Genomic DNA, 23692 nt, shown 5'->3' with positions numbered 1-23692 from the left:
AATCGGCGGCATGAAGACATCCGGTCTTCACCAAGGTAGCGCACAGCACTGCAGCTGTGCGCCATTGCTCCTCATACACACTTCACACTCCGGTCACTGAGGGTGCAGGGCGCTGGGGGGGGGCGCCCTGAGGCAGCAATAAAAACACCTTGGCTGGCTAAAATACCTCAATATATAGCCCCTGGGGCTATATATGAGGTAAATACCCCTGCCAGAATCCCCAAAAAAAGCGGGAGAATAGGCCGCGAAAAAGGGGCGGAGCCTATCTCCTCAGCACACTGGCGCCATTTTTCCCTCACAGCTCGGCTGGAAGGAAGCTCCCTGGCTCTTCCCTGCATTTCTACAGTACAGTAAGAGGGAAAAGAGAGGGGGGGCACTAAAATTGGCACTGTATACAGTATAAGCAGCTATTAGGGACATAACTCAGTTAGTCCCTGTATATATATATAGCGCTCTGGTGTGTGCTGGCATACTCTTACTCTGTCCCCCCAAAGGGCTTTTGTGGGTCCTGTCCTCTATTTGAGCATTCCCTGTGTGTGTGGAGTGTGTCGGTACGGCTGTGTCGACATGTTTGAGGAGGATAATGATGTGGAGGGGGAGCAGATGCCTTTAGCAGAGATGTCACCCCCTGGGGGTCAGACACCTGAGTGGATGGTATTATGGCAGGAAATGAGTGCACGTATAGACTCCTTACATAAAAAATTTGACGACATGCCGACTGTGGGACAGCCGAGTCTTCAGCTCGTGCCTGTCCAGGGGTCTCAAAAGTCATCAGGGGCTCTGAAACGCCCGTTATCTCAGGTGGCACAAGTAGATGTCGACACGGATACTGACGCCAGTGTCGACGACGATGAGTCAAATTTAATGCCCGTTAAGGCCATTTGCTGCATGATTGAGGCAATGAAAGAGGTGTTAAATATTTCTGATTTACATACAGGTACCACAAAAAAGGGTATTATGTTTGGGGAGAAAAAACTACCTGTAGTTTTTCCCCCGTCAGATGAATTAAATGAAGTGTGTGAAGAAGCGTGGGCTTCCCCTGATAAGAAATTGGTGATTCCTAAGAAATTACTAATGGCGTTCCCTTTCCCGCCAGAGGATAGGTTACGTTGGGAAACACCCCCGAGGGTGGATAAAGCGCTCACACGTTTGTCAAAAAAGGTGGCACTACCGTCCCAGGATACGGCCGCCCTTAAGGAACCTGCTGATAGAAGGCAGGAGGCGATCCTGAAGTCTGTATATACACACTCAGGCATTATACTCAGACCAGCGATTGCGTCAGCTTGGATGTGCAGTGCTGCCGCTGCATGGTCAGATAACCTGTCAGAAAATATTGACACACTAGACAGAGACACGATCCTGTTAACAATTGAACATATCAAAGACTCAGTCTTATACATGAGAGATGCACAGAGGGAAATCTGCCGGCTGGCATCTAAAGTAAGTGCATTATCTATCTCTGCTAGGAGATGCTTATGGACTCGCCAGTGGACTGGAGATGCAGATTCCAAAAGGCACATGGAAGTTTTGCCTTTTGGAAGGGGAGGAATTATTTGGGGATGGTCTCTCCGACCTAGTTTCCACAGCAACGTCTGGGAAGTCAGCATTTTTACCCCATGTCCCCTCACAGCCTAAGAAGGCGCCATTTTATCAGGTTCAGTCCTTTCGGTCCCAGAAAAACAAGCGGGGAAAAGGAGGGTCTTTTCTGTCAAGAGGCAGAGGCAGGGGAAAAAGGCTGCAGCAAACAGCAGGTTCCCAGGAACAAAAGTCCTCCCCCGCTTCCTCTTCCAAGTCCGCCGCATGACGGTGGGGCTTCACAGGCGGAGCCAGGTACGGTGGGGGCCCGCCTCAGGAATTTCAGCGATCAGTGGGTTCGCTCACAGGTGGATCCCTGGATCCTTCAAATAGTATCTCAGGGATACAGGCTGGAATTCGAGGCGACTCCACCCCGCCGTTTCCTAAAATCCGCCTTGCCGATTGCTCCCTCAGACAGGGAGGCAGTGCTAGCGGCAATTCACAAGCTGTATTCCCAGCAGGTGATAATCAAGGTACCCCTACTTCAACAAGGCCGGGGTTACTATTCCACACTATTTGTGGTACCGAAACCGGACGGTTCGGTGAGACCCATTTTAAATTTGAAGTCCTTGAACACATACATAAAAAAATTCAAGTTCAAGATGGAATCGCTCAGGGCGGTTATTGCAAGCCTGGACGAGGGGGATTACATGGTATCCCTGGACATCAAGGATGCTTACCTGCATGTCCCCATTTACAATTCTCACCAGGAGTACCTCAGATTTGTGGTACAGGATTGCCATTACCAATTCCAGACGCTGCCGTTTGGACTCTCCACGGCACCAAGGGTATTTACCAAGGTTATGGTGGAAATGATGATACTCCTTCGAAAAAAGGGAGTCTTAATTATCCCATACTTGGACGATCTCCTAATAAAGGCACGATCCAAGGAACAGTTGTTAGTGGGAGTAGCACTATCTCAGGAAGTGCTGAGCCAGCACGGTTGGATTCTGAATATCCCAAAGTCACAGCTGGTCCCCACGACACGTCTAATGTTCCTGGGAATGATTCTGGACACGGCCCAGAAAAAAGTGTTTCTCCCGGAGGAGAAAGCCAGGGAGTTGTCTTCTCTAGTCAGAGACCTCCTAAAACCAAAACAGGTATCGGTGCATCACTGCACGCGGGTCCTGGGAAAGATGGTAGCTTCTTACGAAGCAATTCCATTCGGCAGGTTCCATGCCAGAATTTTTCAGTGGGACCTGTTGGACAAGTGGTCCGGATCGCATCTTCAGATGCATCGTTTAATAACCCTGTCTCCACGAACCAGGGTGTCTCTTCTGTGGTGGCTGCACAGTGCTCATCTTCTGGAGGGCCGCAGATTCGGCATACAGGACTGGGTCCTGGTAACCACGGATGCCAGCCTACGAGGCTGGGGGGCAGTCACAAAGGGAAGAAATTTCCAAGGACTATGGTCAAGTCAGGAGACTGCCCTTCACATAAATATTCTGGAACTAAGGGCCATTTACAATGCCCTAAGTCAAGCAAAATCCCTGCTCCTACACCAGCCGGTGCTGATCCAGTCAGACAACATCACGGCAGTCGCCCATGTGAATCGACAGGGCGGCACAAGAAGCAGGACGGCGATGGCAGAAGCCACAAAAATTCTCCGATGGGCGGAGAATCATGTACTAGCACTGTCAGCAGTGTTCATCCCGGGAGTGGACAACTGGGAAGCAGACTTTCTCAGCAGGCACGACCTCCACCCGGGAGAGTGGGGACTTCATCCAGAAGTCTTCCAAATGATTGTAAATCAATGGGGTCGTCCACAGGTGGACATGATGGCGTCCCGCCTAAACAAAAAACTAGAGAAGTATTGCGCCAGGTCAAGAGACCCTCAGGCGATAGCGGTGGACGCCCTAGTGACACCATGGGTGTACCGGTCAGTGTATGTGTTCCCTCCTCTACCTCTCATACCAAAGGTACTGAGAATAATAAGAAAGCGAGGAGTAAACACAATTCTCGTGGTTCCGGATTGGCCAAGAAGAGCGTGGTACCCGGAACTTCAAGAGATGATCTCAGAGGACCCTTGGTCCCTGCCGCTCAGACAGGACCTGCTACAGCAGGGCCCCTGTCTGTTCCAAGACTTACCGCGGCTGCGTTTGACGGCATGGCGGTTGAACGCCGGATCCTGAAGGAAAAGGGCATTCCGGAGGAAGTCATTCCTACGCTTATTAAAGCCAGGAAAGATGTTACGGCAAAGCATTATCACCGCATATGGCGGAAATATGTTGCATGGTGCGAGGCCAAAAAGGCCCCAACAGAGGAATTTCAACTAGGTCGATTTCTGCATTTCCTGCAAGCAGGAGTGAATATGGGCCTAAAACTAGGCTCCATTAAAGTACAGATCTCGGCTCTGTCGATTTTCTTTCAAAAAGAACTAGCTTCAGTACCTGAAGTTCAGACATTTGTGAAAGGAGTGCTGCATATTCAGCCCCCATTTGTGCCTCCTGTGGCACCTTGGGATCTCAACGTGATGTTGAATTTCTTGAAATCACATTGGTTTGAGCCACTAAAAACCGTGGATCTGAAATATCTCACGTGGAAAGTGGTCATGTTATTGGCCCTTGCTTCAGCCAGGCGAGTGTCAGAATTGGCGGCTTTATCATGTAAAAGCCCTTATCTGATTTTCTATATGGATAGGGCAGAATTGAGGACTCGTCCCCAGTTTCTCCCTAAGGTGGTGTCAGCGTTTCACCTGAACCAGCCTATTGTGGTGCCTGCGGCTACTAAGGATTTGGAGGACTCCAAGTTGCTAGACGTTGTCAGGGCCCTGAAAATATATGTTTCCAGGACGGCTGGAGTCAGAAAATCTGACTCGCTGTTTTATCCTATATGCACCCAACAAGCTGGGTGCTCCTGCTTCTAAGCAGACTATTGCTCGTTGGATTTGTAGTACAATTCAGCTTGCACATACTGTGGCAGGCCTGCCACAGCCAAAATCTGTCAATGCCCATTCCACAAGGAAGGTGGGCTCATCTTGGGCGGCTGCCCGAGGGGTCTCGGCTTTACAACTTTGCCGAGCAGCTACTTGGTCAGGGGCAAACACGTTTGCAAAATTCTATAAATTTGATACCCTGGCTGAGGAGGACCTGGAGTTCTCTCATTCGGTGCTGCAGAGTCATCCGCACTCTCCCGCCCGTTTGGGAGCTTTGGTATAATCCCCATAGTCCTTACGGAGTTCCCAGCATCCACTAGGACGTTAGAGAAAATAAGAATTTACTCACCGGTAATTCTATTTCTCGTAGTCCGTAGTGGATGCTGGGCGCCCATCCCAAGTGCGGTCTATCTGCAATACTTGTACATAGTTATTGTTAACTAAATCGGGTTATTGTTGAGCCATCTGTTGAGAGGCTCTATTGTTTCATACTGTTAACTGTGTTTCATATCACGAGTTGTTCGGTGTGATTGGTGTGGCTGGTATGAGTCTTACCCGGGATTCAAAATCCTTCCTTATTGTGTACGCTCGTCCGGGCACAGTACCTAACTGAGGCTTGGAGGAGGGTCATAGTGGGAGGAGCCAGTGCACACCAGGTAGTCTAAGATCTTTCTAGAGTGCCTAGCCTCCTTCGGAGCCCGCTATTCCCCATGGTCCTTACGGAGTTCCCAGCATCCACTACGGACTACGAGAAATAGAATTACCGGTGAGTAAATTCTTATTTTTTTGTATCAAGTTTTCAATTGGAGGAGAAAAGCTTGTTTTTAAAAAGGTGTACCATTTGCTATTTGTCCTAAAACCACATTGAACATGGAAAATAGCAAACGTATCCCTATACTCAGGTTAGTGGAGTGTACAATGATGAAGTAATTTTCAGGAGACGTGCTAATAGTAACTACAGTACAGTACATTTTGGTCAGATTCCTATGAATTGTTTTCACTGTAATGCTTTAAAAGAAATATTCTACAATATTAAAGTCCTATCTCGTCAAAATAGGTTTTCCAGTTGAACACGAGCACAAAAATCAAAACGTTCAAGCCATTAAGTATTTAACAATTAAATTCAATAACCATACCAAAACTAGTTCAGTATTGACTTTGCTATATTGCACTGTAGTGGTGGAACAAGATCAGGATCAGAATACTACTGTCTGGTCCCTACAGCATTACTGAAAACCCATATCCTCTGTGCCCCATATCTGTGATACCCCCTGAAATGTTCATGGTTCCACTAATGTATTTTATGTTTTGTTATGGATTTGTTTTGTGCATAATTAAAAATACAAGCTGCTATGAGATTGTACTACTTCTCTATAACACCGGTAGGCAAAAAATAAAATATATATATTTTTTTGTTTGTACATTGCATAAGTAAATTATGTCTATTATGTGTCTCGTTACGGTATAAACCAGTTTTGTCTGAAGCGCACTGATTTGTCCTCCCCCATGGTTCATCAGTCCTACTTTTGTATGGGGTTTTCCCCCTTGTTACCTCCAGTCCTGGTAAATGTGATCTAGTGTGGCTCTTATATGCCAGTTTACTGTTGTATGACACATTTACTGCTAGAGAAACAAAATGCAGCCCAAAATTCAGGGAACATTATTGCTACGAAATTTATCAAGTCCTGGCTTATTTTCTATGAAATCTTTAATAGTGAGATTTCGACCATCCTTATGTCCCGTTATCCTGCAGTAGGCTAGTTTCCAATGAGCATTACTCTGGAGAGGCCACTGTTGGGCTGGGCCCTGCATGGTGGCTTATATCACTTCCTGGCAATACACCATTGCAATAGGGATGAGTTTATTGCTAGACTTCGTAAACGCTAGTTGGCTTCTTTCAAGTGCAATTAAGTTTTAATGTATGCATATATGTTCTTTATGTATAGATTGTGGCTCTTTAAAAATGGAGTCCCTGTGAAAAGCAGCGCTGTCAAGCCTTCCTTACACTGAATCAGTCACCATGTATATTATACATAGTCTCTCTCTGCTTGGGAAGCATTACTGATTTTGTAACCTAACAGCTGTTAACACCCTGCTATAATGTCATCCTATGACATTCACTTGTAATTAGTCAGGCTGGGAGGACAGTGTCATGAAATAATAACTGCAGCTTCGTATTGACTTAATTTCTACTGTGGTTGCTCCAATTGTAAAACTTGCAGGAGTGGAAATATCAATTACTTTGGGTGCAACCCAACAAAACAAAACATTAATGGTGACAAATGTTAACCTCTGGATTGCAGAAAGAAACGGATATGGGTTTGATAGCAATTCTATGCACAATCCTAAATTATAATATATATTGTATTGTACATCATCTTATTTCACCCATTATACCTTTTCCTTAGATAATGGAATATAGTATTTTTCATAACCTGACGTTGCTTTTGTTTTCTTTAAGTAAATGCTTATATGTTAAAAAATATTTGTGATCATAATCCGTGAACTGGCTTTGCATTGGTCGTATATCCAACCAAGTCATGTTTACATGCCCATTATGGGGCTGATTCTGAGTTGGGAGCAAAGCAAAAAAGAGCAAGAGACATTGCACCTGGGCAAAACCATTTTGCACTACAGGGTTACAATTAGAAGGACTACTGTTAGAAGGACTACAATCAATAGGTCGGTAGTGAAAAGGTCAATATGGTCATTGGGTCGGCCTATGTAAGGTCGATACTGGGAAAGGTCAACATAGAAAATGGTTGACACAACATTTTTGCATTTTTTATGTCTCAGCATGTGAACCTCCAATTAGTGCACCGTGTCCCAATCACATGTCTCGCTTAGCATAGGTTACTATTCCCAATCGTATCCCACATGGATGGTAAAGTATGAAAAAGTTGATTAAGAAAATAAAAAAAAACTCATGTTGACCATATGCAGTGGCAACCATTGGCATGTCGACAATGTGAACCTGTTGACCTATTGACTGTCTAACTAGACACTGTAGATCTATAGACCGCATACCGTGCTGCATGCAAGGGGCGTAACCACAACCTTATGGGCCTGTAGCAACATATTGAAGGGGGCCCCCTGTTCCAGTGATTTTTGAGAGACATCTCTCCGTAGCAGTTATTGATGTTATGCCCCACAATAATGCCCTAATTAATATTATGCCCCTTAGTAGTACTTTAGTTTATTCTATGAACCATAGTAAATCCCTGGTTTACATGATGTCACATTGTAATGCTGCCAGTATACATTATGCCACACAGTATCCCTAATTCACATTATGACATAAAGTGCCCCCTGTTCATACTGTGCCACATTTGAGTGCAGTTAACTTAAAATTATCACACGTTACAGTGCCCCAGTTCTTATTATGTAATATTATAGTGCCCTGCACATTACAATGAGCAGATCAGTTTATGACGTATTACAGTGGCCTCCACTTCAAATTATGCCACATTACCGTGCCCCCTTACCATTATAACATACATTACACACACCTCTCACTGAACATATAATATAACACAAATCAGGCTGGCAATGGATCAGACTCCATTGCTTAGCAGGCAAATCTGGGAAATTGGTACCTTTTTTATAACCTGGATTCAGGCACCCTAATCCTCTGGGTCCATAGCAGCTTCACCCCTATCACCCACTAAAGTGACACCCATGCTGCAGGTGGGGCAGATTTAAAATGTGCAGAGTAATTCAGACGTGAGGGGGGCATGTCTAAGCTCTAATCTAAATTGCATTGTAAAGCCTTCTAACATTTGTGGTTAAATGCAAAAGAAACCATCATTTACCCCACACGTAAAATAAATAAAAATAAATGTATGTGCACCCCTTGTATTGCAACATAGTTTGTTCCCACCTCAGAATCAGCCTCTTATGGATTTGTTCATACATTTGAAACTTCATCTCAAATCATAAATGCTAAAATGTCAGTGTTCTCGATGTACCTATTTGACAGCATAAGAAAGGTTAATCTAGGAATGACGTATTCTGGAATCCATTCTTGGCTCTAGATTTTGTTATTGATTTTCTTTTCATTAAAAGGTCTACTTTTTTTTTTCTTCCTCAGTAAGGCATCAGGTACTACGCACACACACACACACACACACACACACACACACACACACACACACACACACACACACACACACACACACACAACGCAGAAATGTGTAACCACAGTGCAACATCTATATTTCATTCTTTCCCCACAATTTATATTTCTGCTAAAGTAAAATCCTGAAATGTAGTAGTAGTAGTAATAAAAAATGGTAGCTGATGTCACCTGTTTGTATGATATTTATATAGTGCTTGTCTGATGTGAGTTCAATGAAATGACATTATGGGCAGTACAGATGTACTTGTTTTTATTTGCTTTATTCCTGATTGTATGGCTACACTATAGTTATATTGGTGTCTAATCAAATACATGGTTACATTGCAGACTCTCAAAGCAAGACATCCTATATTTGTGTTTATGATATTCCATGTATCTACTCTTAAATATATCCCTCTAGCAGTGCCGGTTTCTGTGTGCTTAGCCTTAGCCCTATTATGCAAGAACATCTCTTACCGCCCCACATGGGAGAGGAGGCACAGCCCAGCCAGAGCTCAGTAATGCTAGTGGGAAGAACAGGCTGTGGAAGGCATTCCAGCAGGCTCCAGCTGAAGAGGCAGCATTACGCAGCTTTCCTTTGATTAGACAATGTCACTGTTGTCAGGGCAACTGTGAACAGCGGCGTATCATATTTTCTCCTTCTGTGCTGTGTGCTGAATATTTTAGTGCGCTGTAGCCGGCAGGAAGGGTTAGGGACAGGTGCTGGTGCAGTAAGAAAATCAACATATTCCATTTGGCTGGTATCCAGCAAGAAGGACTATCTAGTGATTTCACATCAGGTAGCGACCATTTTCCCTGGCTCCCACTATCTCCTGCAACCTATGGGGGGGATCACTGACACAAGCCGACAGATGAGCTGGCTGCCCCAGTGAAAGACTCTCTTCTTGGGAAACTGCGGCAGGAGAAGAGAATACATGCTTATATTCCTGAAACCGAGGAAAAAAAGGACAGCGGCAAGCAAAATGCCAGGGCCGAATACTGCTGGCCGGCAGGAAAGGGTGAAGAAAACTGGTGCGCGGCCTACACCTCCAGTTTTATTTACTATTAATGAAGAAGATGAACAGCAGAAGAATGGCAACAGTAGGAAGGTAAAAGGTAGGCAATCTGTGTGTGTATGTGTAGGATTGACATTGTGCTTTACACAATGCAGAGCAATTGAATATTACTGTTTTTCAATGCAGGTGTAAACAGCTCACTAACCAGCTGACAGATTCCTAAGAATTTTGCTTTCCAGAATTTTGCTTTCCTCCAGAAATTAGTGCTGAACATACGTTGCTGTAGCTTGAAACTAATATTCTTGCAAGATGCAGCTTTGTTTTGCCTCCTTAGCAGCGAACACTATGCAATGACCTTTGTCTTCTGTTACATTCAGCTTATCATAGACTGCAAACACGTTTGCTGCAGGTTGCATAAACTGAGACTATAAGCGTGTATTCTGCAGCCACTTTGCTTGGCACTTAACATGTTAATTTTTGTACTAACTTCTGAAGTAGGTGCTTTTAATAGTTATTATAGTAGTAATTAGTACAGCTTTTTGATCCGTGGGTCCTTTTAGAACACACTATTCAGACTAGTGTAGGTCTCTCAGTAGTAACAGGGCCCTCTCTTATGCAGAGATACGAGTTGGTGAGTATTGTGATAGGGTAGCGTGAGTAGTGACCTGGACTGGTAAGGGCATGCATGCCATGTAGTTGTTGCACTGTAGGCATGGGGAGAACCTTGTGTCATACAAGCAGAATGCACCCATGTCATCTGCTCCACAACAGCTGAGGAGTGTCAAGGGTGTCACAGACATCTTTTACATAAAGATAATCCATTATTATCCTGTCCCATCATCATTAGCACTGCCAACTAATATCCAGCACAGGGAGTAGTGTATAAATAGTTTTAAATAGGCATACACGTCTGCAAGCCTGTCTCACAGGGTAACTGCTAATACATGCATGGGAATAATACTGCAGTAGAGGGAGCAGAGAATGTTTCTAAATAAAACAAAACAGGGTTAATTGCCTAATTGGTGATCTATTACTAGAAGCTAATTTAATTAGAAAATAATAAGAAAAGCATGGACCCTTTTAGCATGGCATATAGGGCAATGCTGGGTGCGTGTAACCTAGGAATTGAGCAGCCACGTACCCAGCAGGATATATGCTGGCGCAGTAGATGTTTTAATGAACTTATGAACAGTGTGCAGGCTGGATACAGAATGTGGTTGTGATCAGGACGTTTCATATTCTCTAGTTACAGTAATCTGTACTTTACAAATAAGCAGGAGTAGTTTCTAAGGAGCAGAATGCTTATCTGATGCTGCACGTTTATACTGTATAGACATCTTTGTGTCTTGGTGAGAGCTGCCATATTGTGAACTGCATAAAAACAGCTGTTTGGTGCCTTTATTCGACTTTGTGCACTTATGCTTTAATTACCCTAATGGTGTCCACTGCAATGAATGCTCCTATTTTCTGGCCCCCACATGTGTTGCAGTAAGTGGTCAATAGGTAACATCTGCGGGGGAGTGTGTGCTGAAAGCAGCATTTGGGTGGACAGATAATTGTTATCCTTTATTCATGTATAACAGTAACACATTACTTCTGTATATTGAGGGGGTCGTAATATAAACTTGCCTGGAAGTTCTTTTCTGCAACTGCTGCTGTGCGCCTAGAAATCACTTGCCTAAATTAGTGGTTCTCAAACTTTTTTTTTCTGCTGTGACATACAGATGTATCCTCATATCTTTGCTGCAGTTGCGCCAAACAGCCCATCTTGGCACACCAAGTTCCGTGAGACTCTGCTAGCATCGGGTGTCTTTTTTTTTTGCAGAAAATGCATCTTATGCTGAGTACACACTAGAACGATTTGCCCGATTCCAGCAAATCGGAGCGACAAAACATTCAAATCATCCACTGTGTGTACACTATGTTGCTGACAATGCACGCTCCCGCGGATCGTTAGCATCCTTCGGCAGCCTTAGTGTAATGCCACATATAGCGGCAAAGTGGGTCCCGGGAAGGAGGCTGGAAGGAGAGTGCACATGGGCGCCTATGCATGCTGCTGTTGGGCCGGACAGCAGGATGACGGGATTTCAGTGTGAACACACACATTTCAATGTATGTGTTCACACAATGTGGCTGTGTCGCACTGTGTTCCATTGAAATCCTGTGTGTCACTGACCAGATCCTGTACTGCGGCATCCCGCAGAACAGGATCCGTGTGCACACAAAAAAAACCTCCCGGCCAAGCCCGATTGGCTGCTATGTATGGCCCCTTACATGCAGGTTTCTGAATCTGCATATGGAGTGCTACGATACAGCGGTCACAACTTTTTCCATATCAAATTCCTTTGTGCTTCATGAGCAGACTCAGTCACACACAAATATGCAAGTGTTACATATCAAATGAATCAGTACAGTCTACTGGTGCATCCTAGATGCAAAACAAAAATGCTAGCGAAGTTGCACGGGACCTGTCAGCTCACTTGCGCCAGGCATCTCCTGCTGTGTGGCATATTGAGGCTAGATGCATGAAAACACACCTGTACTGAAGAGTGTCCCCCAGATACGTGACACACAGTTTTAAATATATATATATATTTTTTTCTTTTCTTAAATAACAGGATGGCGTCGGGATCCCGGCGCTTGGGATGCTGACAGTCAGAATACTGACAGCAGCATCCCATGCGCAGAATCCCTACACCAGTTAATTGAGTATTTTAACCCTACCCACAACCTGACCTTACCCCTTCCCCCCTCACAGGCTAATCATAACCACCGCAGCCTAACCCTAACCCTGGAGCTATACTGATCGATCCCGGCATCTATGTTTTGACCAGTGTGTGTCACCGATATGCTGGATCCCAAAATAACCTTACTGCATAAATAAAATGTTTTGCTAGGTACACATTATGTAATATGTTGTTCTTCAGCCAACGTATGGCACCGCATAGCCTGGGGCATTTTAAGAGAGGAAGGGACCCACGTGCAGCCTCCGTTGCGGGCCCCCTCCTTTCCAGCAGCAGGTCTTCAAGAACATGTCCACACCTTGTTCTCTGGGACATCTTTAGTGCGCATTTCACTCGAAAATGGCCGCGTGGCCATTTTCCAAGTGTTTTATACCCGCACTGTAGTGCTGCCACCGCGGGACTCCAGAGGGGTAAGTATACTTATGTGTGTGGTGTGGGCCCCCCTGGACCTATGGGGCCTGTGTGCACCGCACCCATTATAGAAACGCCTATGCGCATAGCACATCGGCAGGTGAGTACAGAAGCTATGTCTGTGAATGATGTTCACCGAAATATCACGTTGGTCCTGATGCACAGCTCGTGCTGATATATCTCATATATATCCTCATATATATCCTAATACATCCTCCATATGCTATGCAGAGCGGGATGCCTGGTGTGAGTGAGCTGCCCGGTCCCGTGCAACTCTGCTAAGGTTGGGGCATCTTTTTTGCTGAAAATGCATTTTAGTCATAATTTAATGTGACTAGGATGCACAAGGGGACTGTGCTGATTAATTTGGTATATGCCACTTGTATATTGTGTGTGACTGAGTCTTTATACGGAACAGAACAGAAAAAAAGCTCCCGCTGCTACTGTACATTGTAGCACTTTGTGTACAATTTCAGAGACTCTGTCATACACAGATATACAATTATAAAAGGGTCACATATCTGATTAATCAACAGTCTCCATGTGCATCCTAGTTGCATTGAGTTGCAATTAAGACACATATTTGGGAAGAAAGAAACAAAAAAGATGCCTGACTTTTAGAATATTCTCACATAACCTGACGTGTCAAGAGGGACTGTTTGGCGTGACTGCAGGAAAGCTGGATGAGGACACACCTGTATATCCTGCTTTCTGCATGGCTGACCGCCTCATATGCCTGCTCAGGAACTGCCAACAATGATGTCACTACTGGTTCCCTTGGCCAGACACATCGGGTGGCAGATTAATAAGTGTGTATGCACAATATAGTTTGTGCATGGCACTTACTAAATCGTCGGATTAGTCTGTGCATCAGGTGATCAGCAGATCTATAGCTTAAGTATGTAAGGCTTGGTACACATTAGACGATATATCATCAATATCATCATGTATAATATCATCCTCCTTACAGCCTACACCTAACCTCACTTCCTCAAAGCCTAACCCTAACCTCCCTCTCACAGCCGAACCTTTACCCCTCCTCTCCCCTCCTCCCCTCCCCAGATGGCGCCATCCTCCGCACTCTCTAAACATGCAGCTCAACGATATAGTTAAAATTGAGCTGCATGTTTCACTAGATCATGGATGAACGAGAACGACCTGCAGGTATGTGCATCGTTCATCCATACACACTAGACGATATGAACTGTAGATCTTTAAAAAAAGATTGTTATCGTTCATATCGTCCTATGTTATAGCCCAGTGTGGGGGGCTTAAGACTTGCTGAAAAATGGGGTCCCTTGACGGGGGGGTTGTAAGCTTAAATGTATTTATCAATATCTGGGGCAGATGTATTAAGCCTGGAGAAGGCATAAAGAAGTGATAAAGTGATAAGTGCAAGGTGATAATGCACCAGCCAATCAGCTCCTAACTGTCATTTTTCTAACCCAGCCTGTGACATGGCAGTTGGGAGCCGATTGGCGGGTACTTTTTTTTCTCCATCCACTTTATCTCCATCCAAAGCATAGTAAATAGACCCTAAAGTCCTATGGACTTTTGAATAGATTGCACCAGAGCACACGCAATTGGATAAAATAGTAAAACATCTGAAGAAAAAAATGTTCCCTTGCGAACTGTTATTCACACTATTGGATCTATAAAGCTGGAGGGTTTTACAAGTGGCACAGCAAATAGGAAGAATGGGTTTAACCATCACCCTCATCAGGGTAATGAGCAACAAACGATGGATGGGAAAATAACCAATTCTATTTACATGTCTGCAGGTGAATGTTAACCCATGCCTTGCCCTTTGCTGTCAGTGAGGACATGACTGCCATGTTCAGTAAATAGCATTTTCCAGAACTATTTTTCTCCTTGGAGAAGTTTATTTGATTTAATACAGACAAATCCTCCAATACTTGATGACCAAATCCTTCAAATACCACAGTAAACAGCACTTAGGGGGAGATGTACTAAGCAGTGAAAATAATGGAAAAGTGAGCCCATGGATAAGCTGCCCGCGGCAACCAGTCAGCTGCTCTGTATAATTTTATAATATGCAAGTTATGAATGTTACTTCAGTGCCTATTGGTTGCCATGGGCAACTTCTTCACTGGCTCACTTTTCCACTCTTTTCACTGCTTAGTACATCTCCTCCGTAGTGGTAAATATACTAATTGACAGCTTGCAAAATTCAATGCGTCATTGCTTGTTTAAGCTGGACATTTAAAATGACAAAGCTAGTCAAAGTAAAACAACATAGTTGCAATAGTACCATAGTACATGCACGTGATGGTGGCAGTGGAAGGCACAATGGCGGTCATTCCGAGTTGATCGCTCACTAGCTACTTTTAGCAGCCGTGCAAACGCATTGTCGCCGCCCACCGGGGAGTGTATTTTCGCTTTGCAGAAGTGCAAACGCTTGTGCAGCAGGGCGGCTGCAAAATCATTTTGTGCAAAACAAGATCAGCCCTGTAGTTACTCTTCGTGTGCGTTGATTCTAACGACGGAGGGACAGCTTTTGACCTCACACACCTGCACAGCGTTCGCCCAGCCACGACTGCGCTTTCATCAACACGCCTGCGTTTTTCTAAGCACTCCCTTAAAACGGTCGGTTGCCACCCAGAGACGCCCACTTCATGTCAATCTTACTGCGTTCTGCCGTGCGACTGAAAGCTTCGCTAGAACCTGTGCAAAACCACAAAGGACTTTGTACCCGTACATCGCGTGGGTGCATGCGCTGAAATGCCGATTTTTAGCCTGATTGCTGCGCTGCGAACAACGGCAGCTAGCGATCAACTCGGAATGACACCCATTATTTTAGTGCATGCAGGCCATCCTGCTATTGGTAGACACAATACCATGGTGCATGCAGGCCATCCTGCCATTGGTAGACACAATACCATGGTGCATGCAGGCCATCCTACCATTGGTAGACACAATACCATGGTGCATGCAGGCCATCCTGCCATTGGTAGACACAATGCCATGGTGCATGCAGGCCATCTTGCCATTGGTAGACACAATACCATGGTGCATGCAGGCCATCCTGCTATTGGTAGACACAATACCATGGTGCATGCAGGCCATCCTGCTATTGGTAGACACAATACCATGCATGCAGGCCAAACTATCAGTACCCTCTACACATTCTAGGAAGTGATTATGTTGCTATTTCCATTGTTTATAGTCCAGTACTTGTATACTCTGACAGGTGTCTAAAGTGTGCTGTATGTTTAATAATTATGTGTGAATTACTCATGATCAGCATACTGATTTAGTTATGTTACATAGTGAGCTTGAAAAGAGGCAAAATGACCCATCGGGTTCAACCTGTATTCTGTGTTAAGCTGTGCATATTATAATGCACCTGCTGAAGTAATGGTTTGGTACCAATTGACATCTATGATTCTTACCACTCCCAGATATTTAAAGTCAATATGTTAAATGCCATAGTCCTGGATACTTTTTCCAGTTAGAAATTTGTCCAATCCGTTTTTAAATGCATTTACAGAGTCCACCATTATTACCTTCTCCGGCAGGGAGTTACAAACCTTTATAGCCCTTACCGTGAAGAACCCTATCCTACGTTGTGTACGGAATTTTTTCTCCTCTAGCCTCAGCGAGTGTCCACGTGTCCTATATCATGATGTCTGTCATGAAGTTGCAGATGTGCTGTTTGTGACTATTGACATGATGTTTTTTTAACAGGAATGTCCTCCTTTTTTTTTTTTATGTTATTGGAGCAAGCTGAATGTACAGTGCGTAGAGCACCTTGTGATAAATGAATATTTCAATGCTGCAACTCTGTGCACATTTTAACTTTACAACTTTACAAATCTGTAAAAGTAAACTTTACATCTACATTCTCAAATAAGAATAAAGCGGAATATAATATAGGGGATTGCTGTACTCCTAGAGAAATCGGGTATGGATTATTAGATCTACACTAAAAAGGTCTACAGTCCATAAGTCTACCACTAATGGTAGACATGCATTAGGTCGACAGGGTCAAAAGGCCAACATAGAATAGGTAGACTAGACAGTAGGAAAGGTCGACAGGGTCAAAATGTCGACATGAAAATGGTCGACCCCCAAAACTTTTTTTGCGTGTTTTGTCACTTTTCTGCCACAAACAAGCCTCATTAGTGTACTTGTGGCTTAGGGCAAGTTACTATTCCCCATCGTAGTCCACGTGGATGGTAAAGTATGAAAAAATTGAAAACAAAAATGAAAAAGTACAAAAAGCCCTTGTTGACCTTTTGATCCTGTCGACATTTTGACCATATTGAACTGTCTACCTTTTACATGTCGACCTTTTGACCCTGTGTACCTAATGCATCTCTACCATAAGTGGTAGACCTATTGACTGTAGACCTTTTTAGTGTAGGCCTAGACTCTATAGCCTGGATACCGAGATATCTGCATAATTGTTATTGCCATGCTACATTAGTTAATGGCATGTGTTAGTAATAAATGACATACACATCAAAATTACAAAATTGTGGTATATTGTGAAGGCTGGATCACTTATTAATACTTTGTCACCAATAAAAAGACTGTTTTTAAGTTCTAATACAATGAACACACTTTAAATTATCATCTGTGTTCAGGGCCATCTTAACATATAGGCAAACCAGGCAGCTGCACAGGGCCCCACAATTTTATGGGCTTTGGATAGGAACTGGTGGTGGCCGTACAATCAGAGCAGTGAGGCAGTATCTCTGCCTGCTTCGCAGCCTGCAGCCAGACAATCAATAGCTGTCAGCATGCTGATTGGTGGATGGCTGGAACCAGCGGCAGCTCCTACCTTGTTGGAGGAGGAGGGCTGCCGCTGGTGATGCTGCTAGTCCTCCCCTTGTTGTCCCCGCCGCCGTTGCTTGGGTCCGAGTGCCTGTGCTATGTGCAAGTCATAAACACCAGGACCCGGCGCATGTCCAGTAGCGGACGGTATTGCGCATGGGCAAAACCACGGCTTCTGTGAACTGCATCGGCTGTAGTTTGTAGAAGCTGGCAGAGGGCTGACGAGGTAGGAAGCTGGCTTCCTACAGGAAACCTATTGCAGCTCGGTCTGACAGTCCCAGAGGGAGGAAACACCTCCCAATGGGACTTCCTGTAGTGTCTGTGACTGGCAGGTAGGACTTCCAATAGGAAGTCACTGCCAGTCACAGTGAAGCCAGGGCAGTCTCACGGACTGTATCTGGCTTCACTGTCAGTGAGCTGGGTGGCGGATTTTACCAGCTGGGGCTGCAGTCCTGCAGCTCATAGATGAAAACCGCCACTGGTTGGTACTATCCACAAGTGCTGACATCCTTGACCATATGGAAGCATGTTTAGAGACTGGGTAGGAGGGGCATGTTATGATTTTTTTTTTTATTGATTCCTGTGAATGGGTGGTTAGGGACTCCAGTGCATTACTTTTCCCAGGGCCTTCAGTGCTGTTAAGACGGCTGTGCTTGTGTTGCTTTAGATCAGAGATTTTCAACCTTTTACAACTCGCGGCACACTGCACAAGATCTAAATATTGCCAAGGTACACTCTAATATAATGGTGATGCATGGTACAGTTGTGTATTCTAGGATGTCATGTTGCAGCTTCTCCATAGGTAACGCCTGAGCCACGTCTGAGAAAGCCAGAAGAGCCCAACACTGTCCGGGCCCAAAATTAGAACTGGCTCTGCAACCATTAAACCCACCAGTATTGATTGTTCCAGGGCCTCAGTAGTGCCAAAACGCTGACAGGCCTGGCTCTGCTGTGCCCTCCGTGTCCCTCCTTCAGAAGACAGCGCGGGAGCGACGGGACAGCGCGGGAGCGACGGAGGGTAAGTAACAAACTGGCACTGTGGGGCATATCTGGCACTGTGGGGCATATCTGGCAGCATGAGGGCATATCTGGCACTGTGGGGCATATCTGGCAGCATGAGGGCATATCTGGCACTGTGGGGCATATCTGGCACATCTGGCATTGTGGGGCATATCTGGCAGCATGAGAGCATATCTGGCACTGTGGGGCATATCTGGCAGCATGAGGGCATATCTGGCATATCTGGCAGCATGTGGACATATCTGGCACTGTGGGGCGTATCTGGCAGCATGAGGGCATATCTGGCACTATGAGGGCTGTGTACGGCTAGAGCTGCATTTCCCACCCTAGGCTTATACTCGAGTCAATAAGTTTTCCCAGGTTTTTGTGGTAAAATTAGGTGCCTCGGCTTATATTCGGGGCGACTTATACTCGAGTATATACGGTATACCACTTCCTATGATCTCATTGGTGGCTATGACCTGAATGGTTTTCAAGTGTCTCATATTTCATAAGAATATAGGGCCTAATTCAGTAAGAAATTTGCAATCCTTCTGTTCGCATGCGGGGGGCCGCTCATCGCAGGACAAGGCCACCCAGATGCTGACCGCCACCTCCCCCCTTCCCCTTCAACAAGCAGAAATTGCGATTACATCGCAATTTCTTCTTGTGAGCAGAAACTAAGGTTGCCTCTTGCCAGCGCAGCTTGCCCACCACCATGTTTCCGATTGCGACGGCTGCGCGTGATGTCATTCAGCCGCCATGATCACGCCCCCATTCACGCCGCACCCTCCCCCTCTCCCCTCCCGTTTGCCAGCCCCTGCAACGCTCCATCTCCGCCCTGGAAACGGAGCGTAGCCCCCCCCCCCGCCGCGACCGCCCCTGCCTGATAGACAAATATAGATTGTCAATCTTCCACATGTCATGGATACATAAGGGGGGAATTCAATTGTTATCACCGCGTGATCTCCTGTCTAAATAGATGGGAGAAGCAGACGCGCAGGAGTGACAGCTGCTTGTGCTACCAATTGAGTTCCCCCCATTGACCCCAAAACCAGTTTAGGGTATTATTTGTGTGGTTTTTGACTATTAACGTTCATAACCTATGTGTTTAACATTTACGTTAACTGGTTATCTAGATATTGTGAAATCTTTGAGTAAGCGTTCACCAATATCTTATCCCCTTTTACATTTTTACTATGGGTTTCATTTTTGCATAATTTTGTAACACCCAGGCAACACACCCAGAGAAAGCATGAAATATGTTTACATATTTCTAATATTTCTGAAACCTATTTTGTGCTTATAGCAGGCACTTGCGAAGGTTGGGCAGGTGCTAAACATTTTAAATAGTAGTGAATAGAAATCATTAAAAGACTGAGGCTCTTTAGAGACAAATCTTTTCGTATTTTTACCATGTGCTGACTCACTTTCTGCATATGTGATCATAACTTAATACTGAGTTATGACTGTTATAAAACTTGACCACACTGCTTTATTTCTTCTAGTCGTTACTGGACATTCTGTTGGATGATAATATATATATATATATATATATATATATATTTATTTAGATACACATACACTGTTTTGCCAAAAGTATTTGGCCACACCTGTTAATTATTGAATTCAGGTGTTTCAATCAGACCCGTTGCTACAGGTGTATAAAATCAAACACCTAGACATGCAGTCTCCATTTGCAAACATTTGTGATACAAAATGGGTCGTTCTGAAGAGCTCGGTGACCTCAAGCGTGGTACTGTGATAGGATGCCACCTTTGCAATAATATGGTTCGAGAAATTTCATACCTGCTGGATATTCCACTGTCAACTGTAAGTGATATTATTAGAAAGGGGAAGCGTTTAGGAACAACAGCAACAAAGCAGAAGTCCATGTAAACTCACAGAGCGGGGTCAACAACTGCTAAGATGCATGGTGCGTAAAAGTCGCCAACGCTCTGCTGAAGGGTTCTGAACTTCCGCTGGCATTAATGTAAGCACAAAAACTGCAGCAGGAGCTTAATGGAATGGGTTTCTGCCTGACTGCATTATGCCAACTGTGGAGTTTGGTAGAGGAGGTATAATGGTATGAGGCTGTTTTTCAGGGTTTGGGCTAGGCCCCTTATCTCTAATGAAGGGCAATCTTAATGCTTCAGTATACAAAGACATTTTGGACAATGCTATGCTTACACCTTTGTGACAACAGTTTGGGGAAGACCTTTTTCTATTACAACATGACACTGCCCCAGTGCACAAAGTAAGGACTATAAAGACATGGTTTGATGAGTTCGGTGTGGAAGAACTTGATTGGCCTGCTTAGAGCCCTGACCTCAACCCCATTGAACACCTATGGGATGAACATCACCTCTCAAATGTTCTATAGAATGAATGGGCACAAATTCCAAAAGAAACTCTCCAAAATCGTGTGGAAATACTTCCAAGAAGAGTGGAAGCTGTTTTAGCTGCAAAACGGGGACCAGCAGCATATTAAAGTATATCTATTTGAATACAGTGTTATTACAGTCTCTGTGATTTCTCTAACGTCCTAGTGGATGCTGGGAACTCCGTAAGGACCATGGGGAATAGCGGGCTCCGAAGGAGGCTGGGCACTCTAGAAAGATCTTAGACTACCTGGTGTGCACTGGCTCCTCCCACTATGACCCTCCTCCAAGCCTCAGTTAGATTTCGTGCCCGGCCGAGGTTGGATGCACACTAGGGGCTCTCCTGAGCTCTTAGAAAGTTATAGTCTTAGAATTTTTTTTTTTTTCAGTGAGACCTGCTGGCAACAGGCTCACTGCAGCGAGGGACTAAGGGGAGAAGAAGCGAACTCGCCTGCTTGCAGCCGGATTGGGCTTCTTAGGCTACTGGACACCATTAGCTCCAGAGGGATCGACCGCAGGCCCAGCCTTGATGTTCGGTCCCGGAGCCGCGCCGCCGTCCCCCTTACAGAGCCAGAAGCAGGAAGATGGTCCGGAAAATCGGCGGCATGAAGACATCCTGTCTTCACCAAGGTAGCGCACAGCACTGCAGCTGTGCGCCATTGCTCCTCATACACACTTCACACTCCGGTCACTGAGGGTGCAGAGCGCTGGGGGGGGGCGCTCTGAGGCAGCAATAAAAACACCTTGGCTGGCTAAAATACCTCAATATATAGCCCCTGGGGCTATATATGAGGTAAATACCCCTGCCAGAATCCCAAAATAAGCGGGAGAATAGGCCGCGAAAAAGGGGCGGAGCCTATCTCCTCAGCACACTGGCGCCATTTTTCCCTCACAGCTCGGCTGGAAGGAAGCTCCCTGGCTCTTCCCTGCATTTCTACAATACAGTAAGAGGGAAAAAGAGAGGGGGGGGCACTAAATTGGCACTGTATACAGTATAAGCAGCTATTAGGGACATAACTCAGTTAGTCCCTGTATATATATAGCGCTCTGGTGTGTGCTGGCATACTCTTACTCTGTCCCCCCAAAGGGCTTTTGTGGGTCCTGTCCTCTATTTGAGCATTCCCTGTGTGTGTGGAGTGTGTCGGTACGGCTGTGTCGACATGTTTGAGGAGGATAATGATGTGGAGGGGGAGCAGATGCCTTTAGCAGAGATGTCACCCCCTGCGGGGCAGACACCTGAGTGGATGGTATTATGGCAAGAAATGAGTGCACGTATAGACTCCTTACATAAAAAATTTGACGACATGCCGACTGTGGGACAGCCGAGTCTTCAGCTCGTGCCGGTCCAAGGGTCTCAAAAGTCATCAGGGGCTCTAAAACGCCCGTTATCTCAGGTGGCACAAGTAGATGTCGACACGGATACTGACGCCAGTGTCGACGACGATGAGTCAAATTTAATGCCCGTTAAGGCCATTCGCTGCATGATTGAGGCAATGAAAGAGGTGTTAAATATTTCTGATTTACATCCAGGTACCACAAAAAAGGGTATTATGTTTGGGGAGAAAAAACTACCTGTAGTTTTTCCCCCGTCAGATGAATTAAATGAAGTGTGTGAAGAAGCGTGGGCTTCCCCTGATAAGAAATTGGTGATTCCTAAGAAATTACTAATGGCGTTCCCTTTCCCGCCAGAGGATAGGTTACGTTGGGAAACACCCCCGAGGGTGGATAAAGCGCTCACACGTTTGTCAAAAAAGGTGGCACTACCGTCCCAGGATACGGCCGCCCTTAAGGAACCTGCTGATAGAAGGCAGGAGGCGATCCTGAAGTCTGTATATACACACTCAGGCATTATACTCAGACCAGCAATTGCGTCAGCTTGGATGTGCAGTGCTGCCGCTGCATGGTCAGATAACCTGTCAGAAAATATTGACACACTAGACAGAGACACGATCCTGTTAACAATTGACCATATCAAAGACTCAGTCTTATACATGAGAGATGCACAGAGGGAAATCTGCCGGCTGGCATCTAAAGTAAGTGCACTATCTATCTCTGCTAGGAGATGCTTATGGACTCGCCAGTGGACTGGAGATGCAGATTCCAAAAGGCACATGGAAGTTTTGCCTTATAAAGGGGAGGAATTATTTGGGGATGGTCTCTCCGACCTAGTTTCCACAGCAACGTCTGGGAAGTCAGCATTTTTACCCCATGTCCCCTCACAGCCTAAGAAGGCGCCATTTTATCAGGTTCAGTCCTTTCGATCCCAGAAAAATAAGCGGGGAAAAGGAGGGTCTTTTCTGTCTAGAGGCAGAGGCAGGGGAAAAAGGCTGCAGCAAACAGCAGGTTCCCAGGAACAAAAGTCCTCCCCCGCTTCCTCTTCCAAGTCCGCCGCATGACGGTGGGGCTTCACAAGCGGAGCCAGGTACGGTGGGGGCCCGCCTCAGGATTTTCAGCGATCAGTGGGTTCGCTCACAGGTAGATCCCTGGATCCTTCAAATAGTATCTCAGGGATACAGGCTGGAATTCGAGGCGATTCCACCCCGCCGTTTCCTAAAATCCGCCTTGCCGATTGCTCCCTCAGACAGGGAGGCAGTGCTAGCGGCAATTCACAAGCTGTATTCCCAGCAGGTGATAATCAAGGTACCCCTACTTCAACAAGGCCGGGGTTACTATTCCACACTATTTGTGGTACCGAAACCGGACGGTTCGGTGAGACCCATTCTAAATTTGAAGTCCTTGAACACATACATAAAAAAATTCAAGTTCAAGATGGA

At 45.4% G+C, this 23692-nt stretch overlaps 1 protein-coding gene across 7 annotated transcripts in view; it reads left to right on the top strand.

The window, feature by feature from the left end:
• MAP7 (microtubule associated protein 7) overlaps nt 1-23692 on the top strand; it is a 401030-nt gene that overhangs the window by 90270 nt on the left and 287068 nt on the right. For 3 of the 7 annotated variants that reach the window (XM_063917406.1, XM_063917400.1, XM_063917399.1), the window contains exon 1: nt 9092-9683. The exons of 2 other annotated variants lie outside the window; for them this stretch is intronic. In XM_063917406.1, the coding sequence (XP_063773476.1) occupies nt 9503-9683 (181 nt within the window). In that variant the 5' untranslated portion in view covers nt 9092-9502. Of the gene's footprint in view, nt 1-9091; nt 9684-23692 lie in introns of those variants that run through there. 2 more of the 7 variants (XM_063917403.1, XM_063917402.1) reach the window with 1 other exon arrangement.

Source organism: Pseudophryne corroboree, chromosome 4 (assembly GCF_028390025.1).
Source record: "Pseudophryne corroboree isolate aPseCor3 chromosome 4, aPseCor3.hap2, whole genome shotgun sequence".
In the NCBI taxonomy this organism is placed as follows: Eukaryota; Metazoa; Chordata; class Amphibia; order Anura; family Myobatrachidae; genus Pseudophryne; species Pseudophryne corroboree.
Note: the sequence above shows the minus strand (reverse complement) of the source record. Positions and strands in the feature narration are given on the sequence as shown.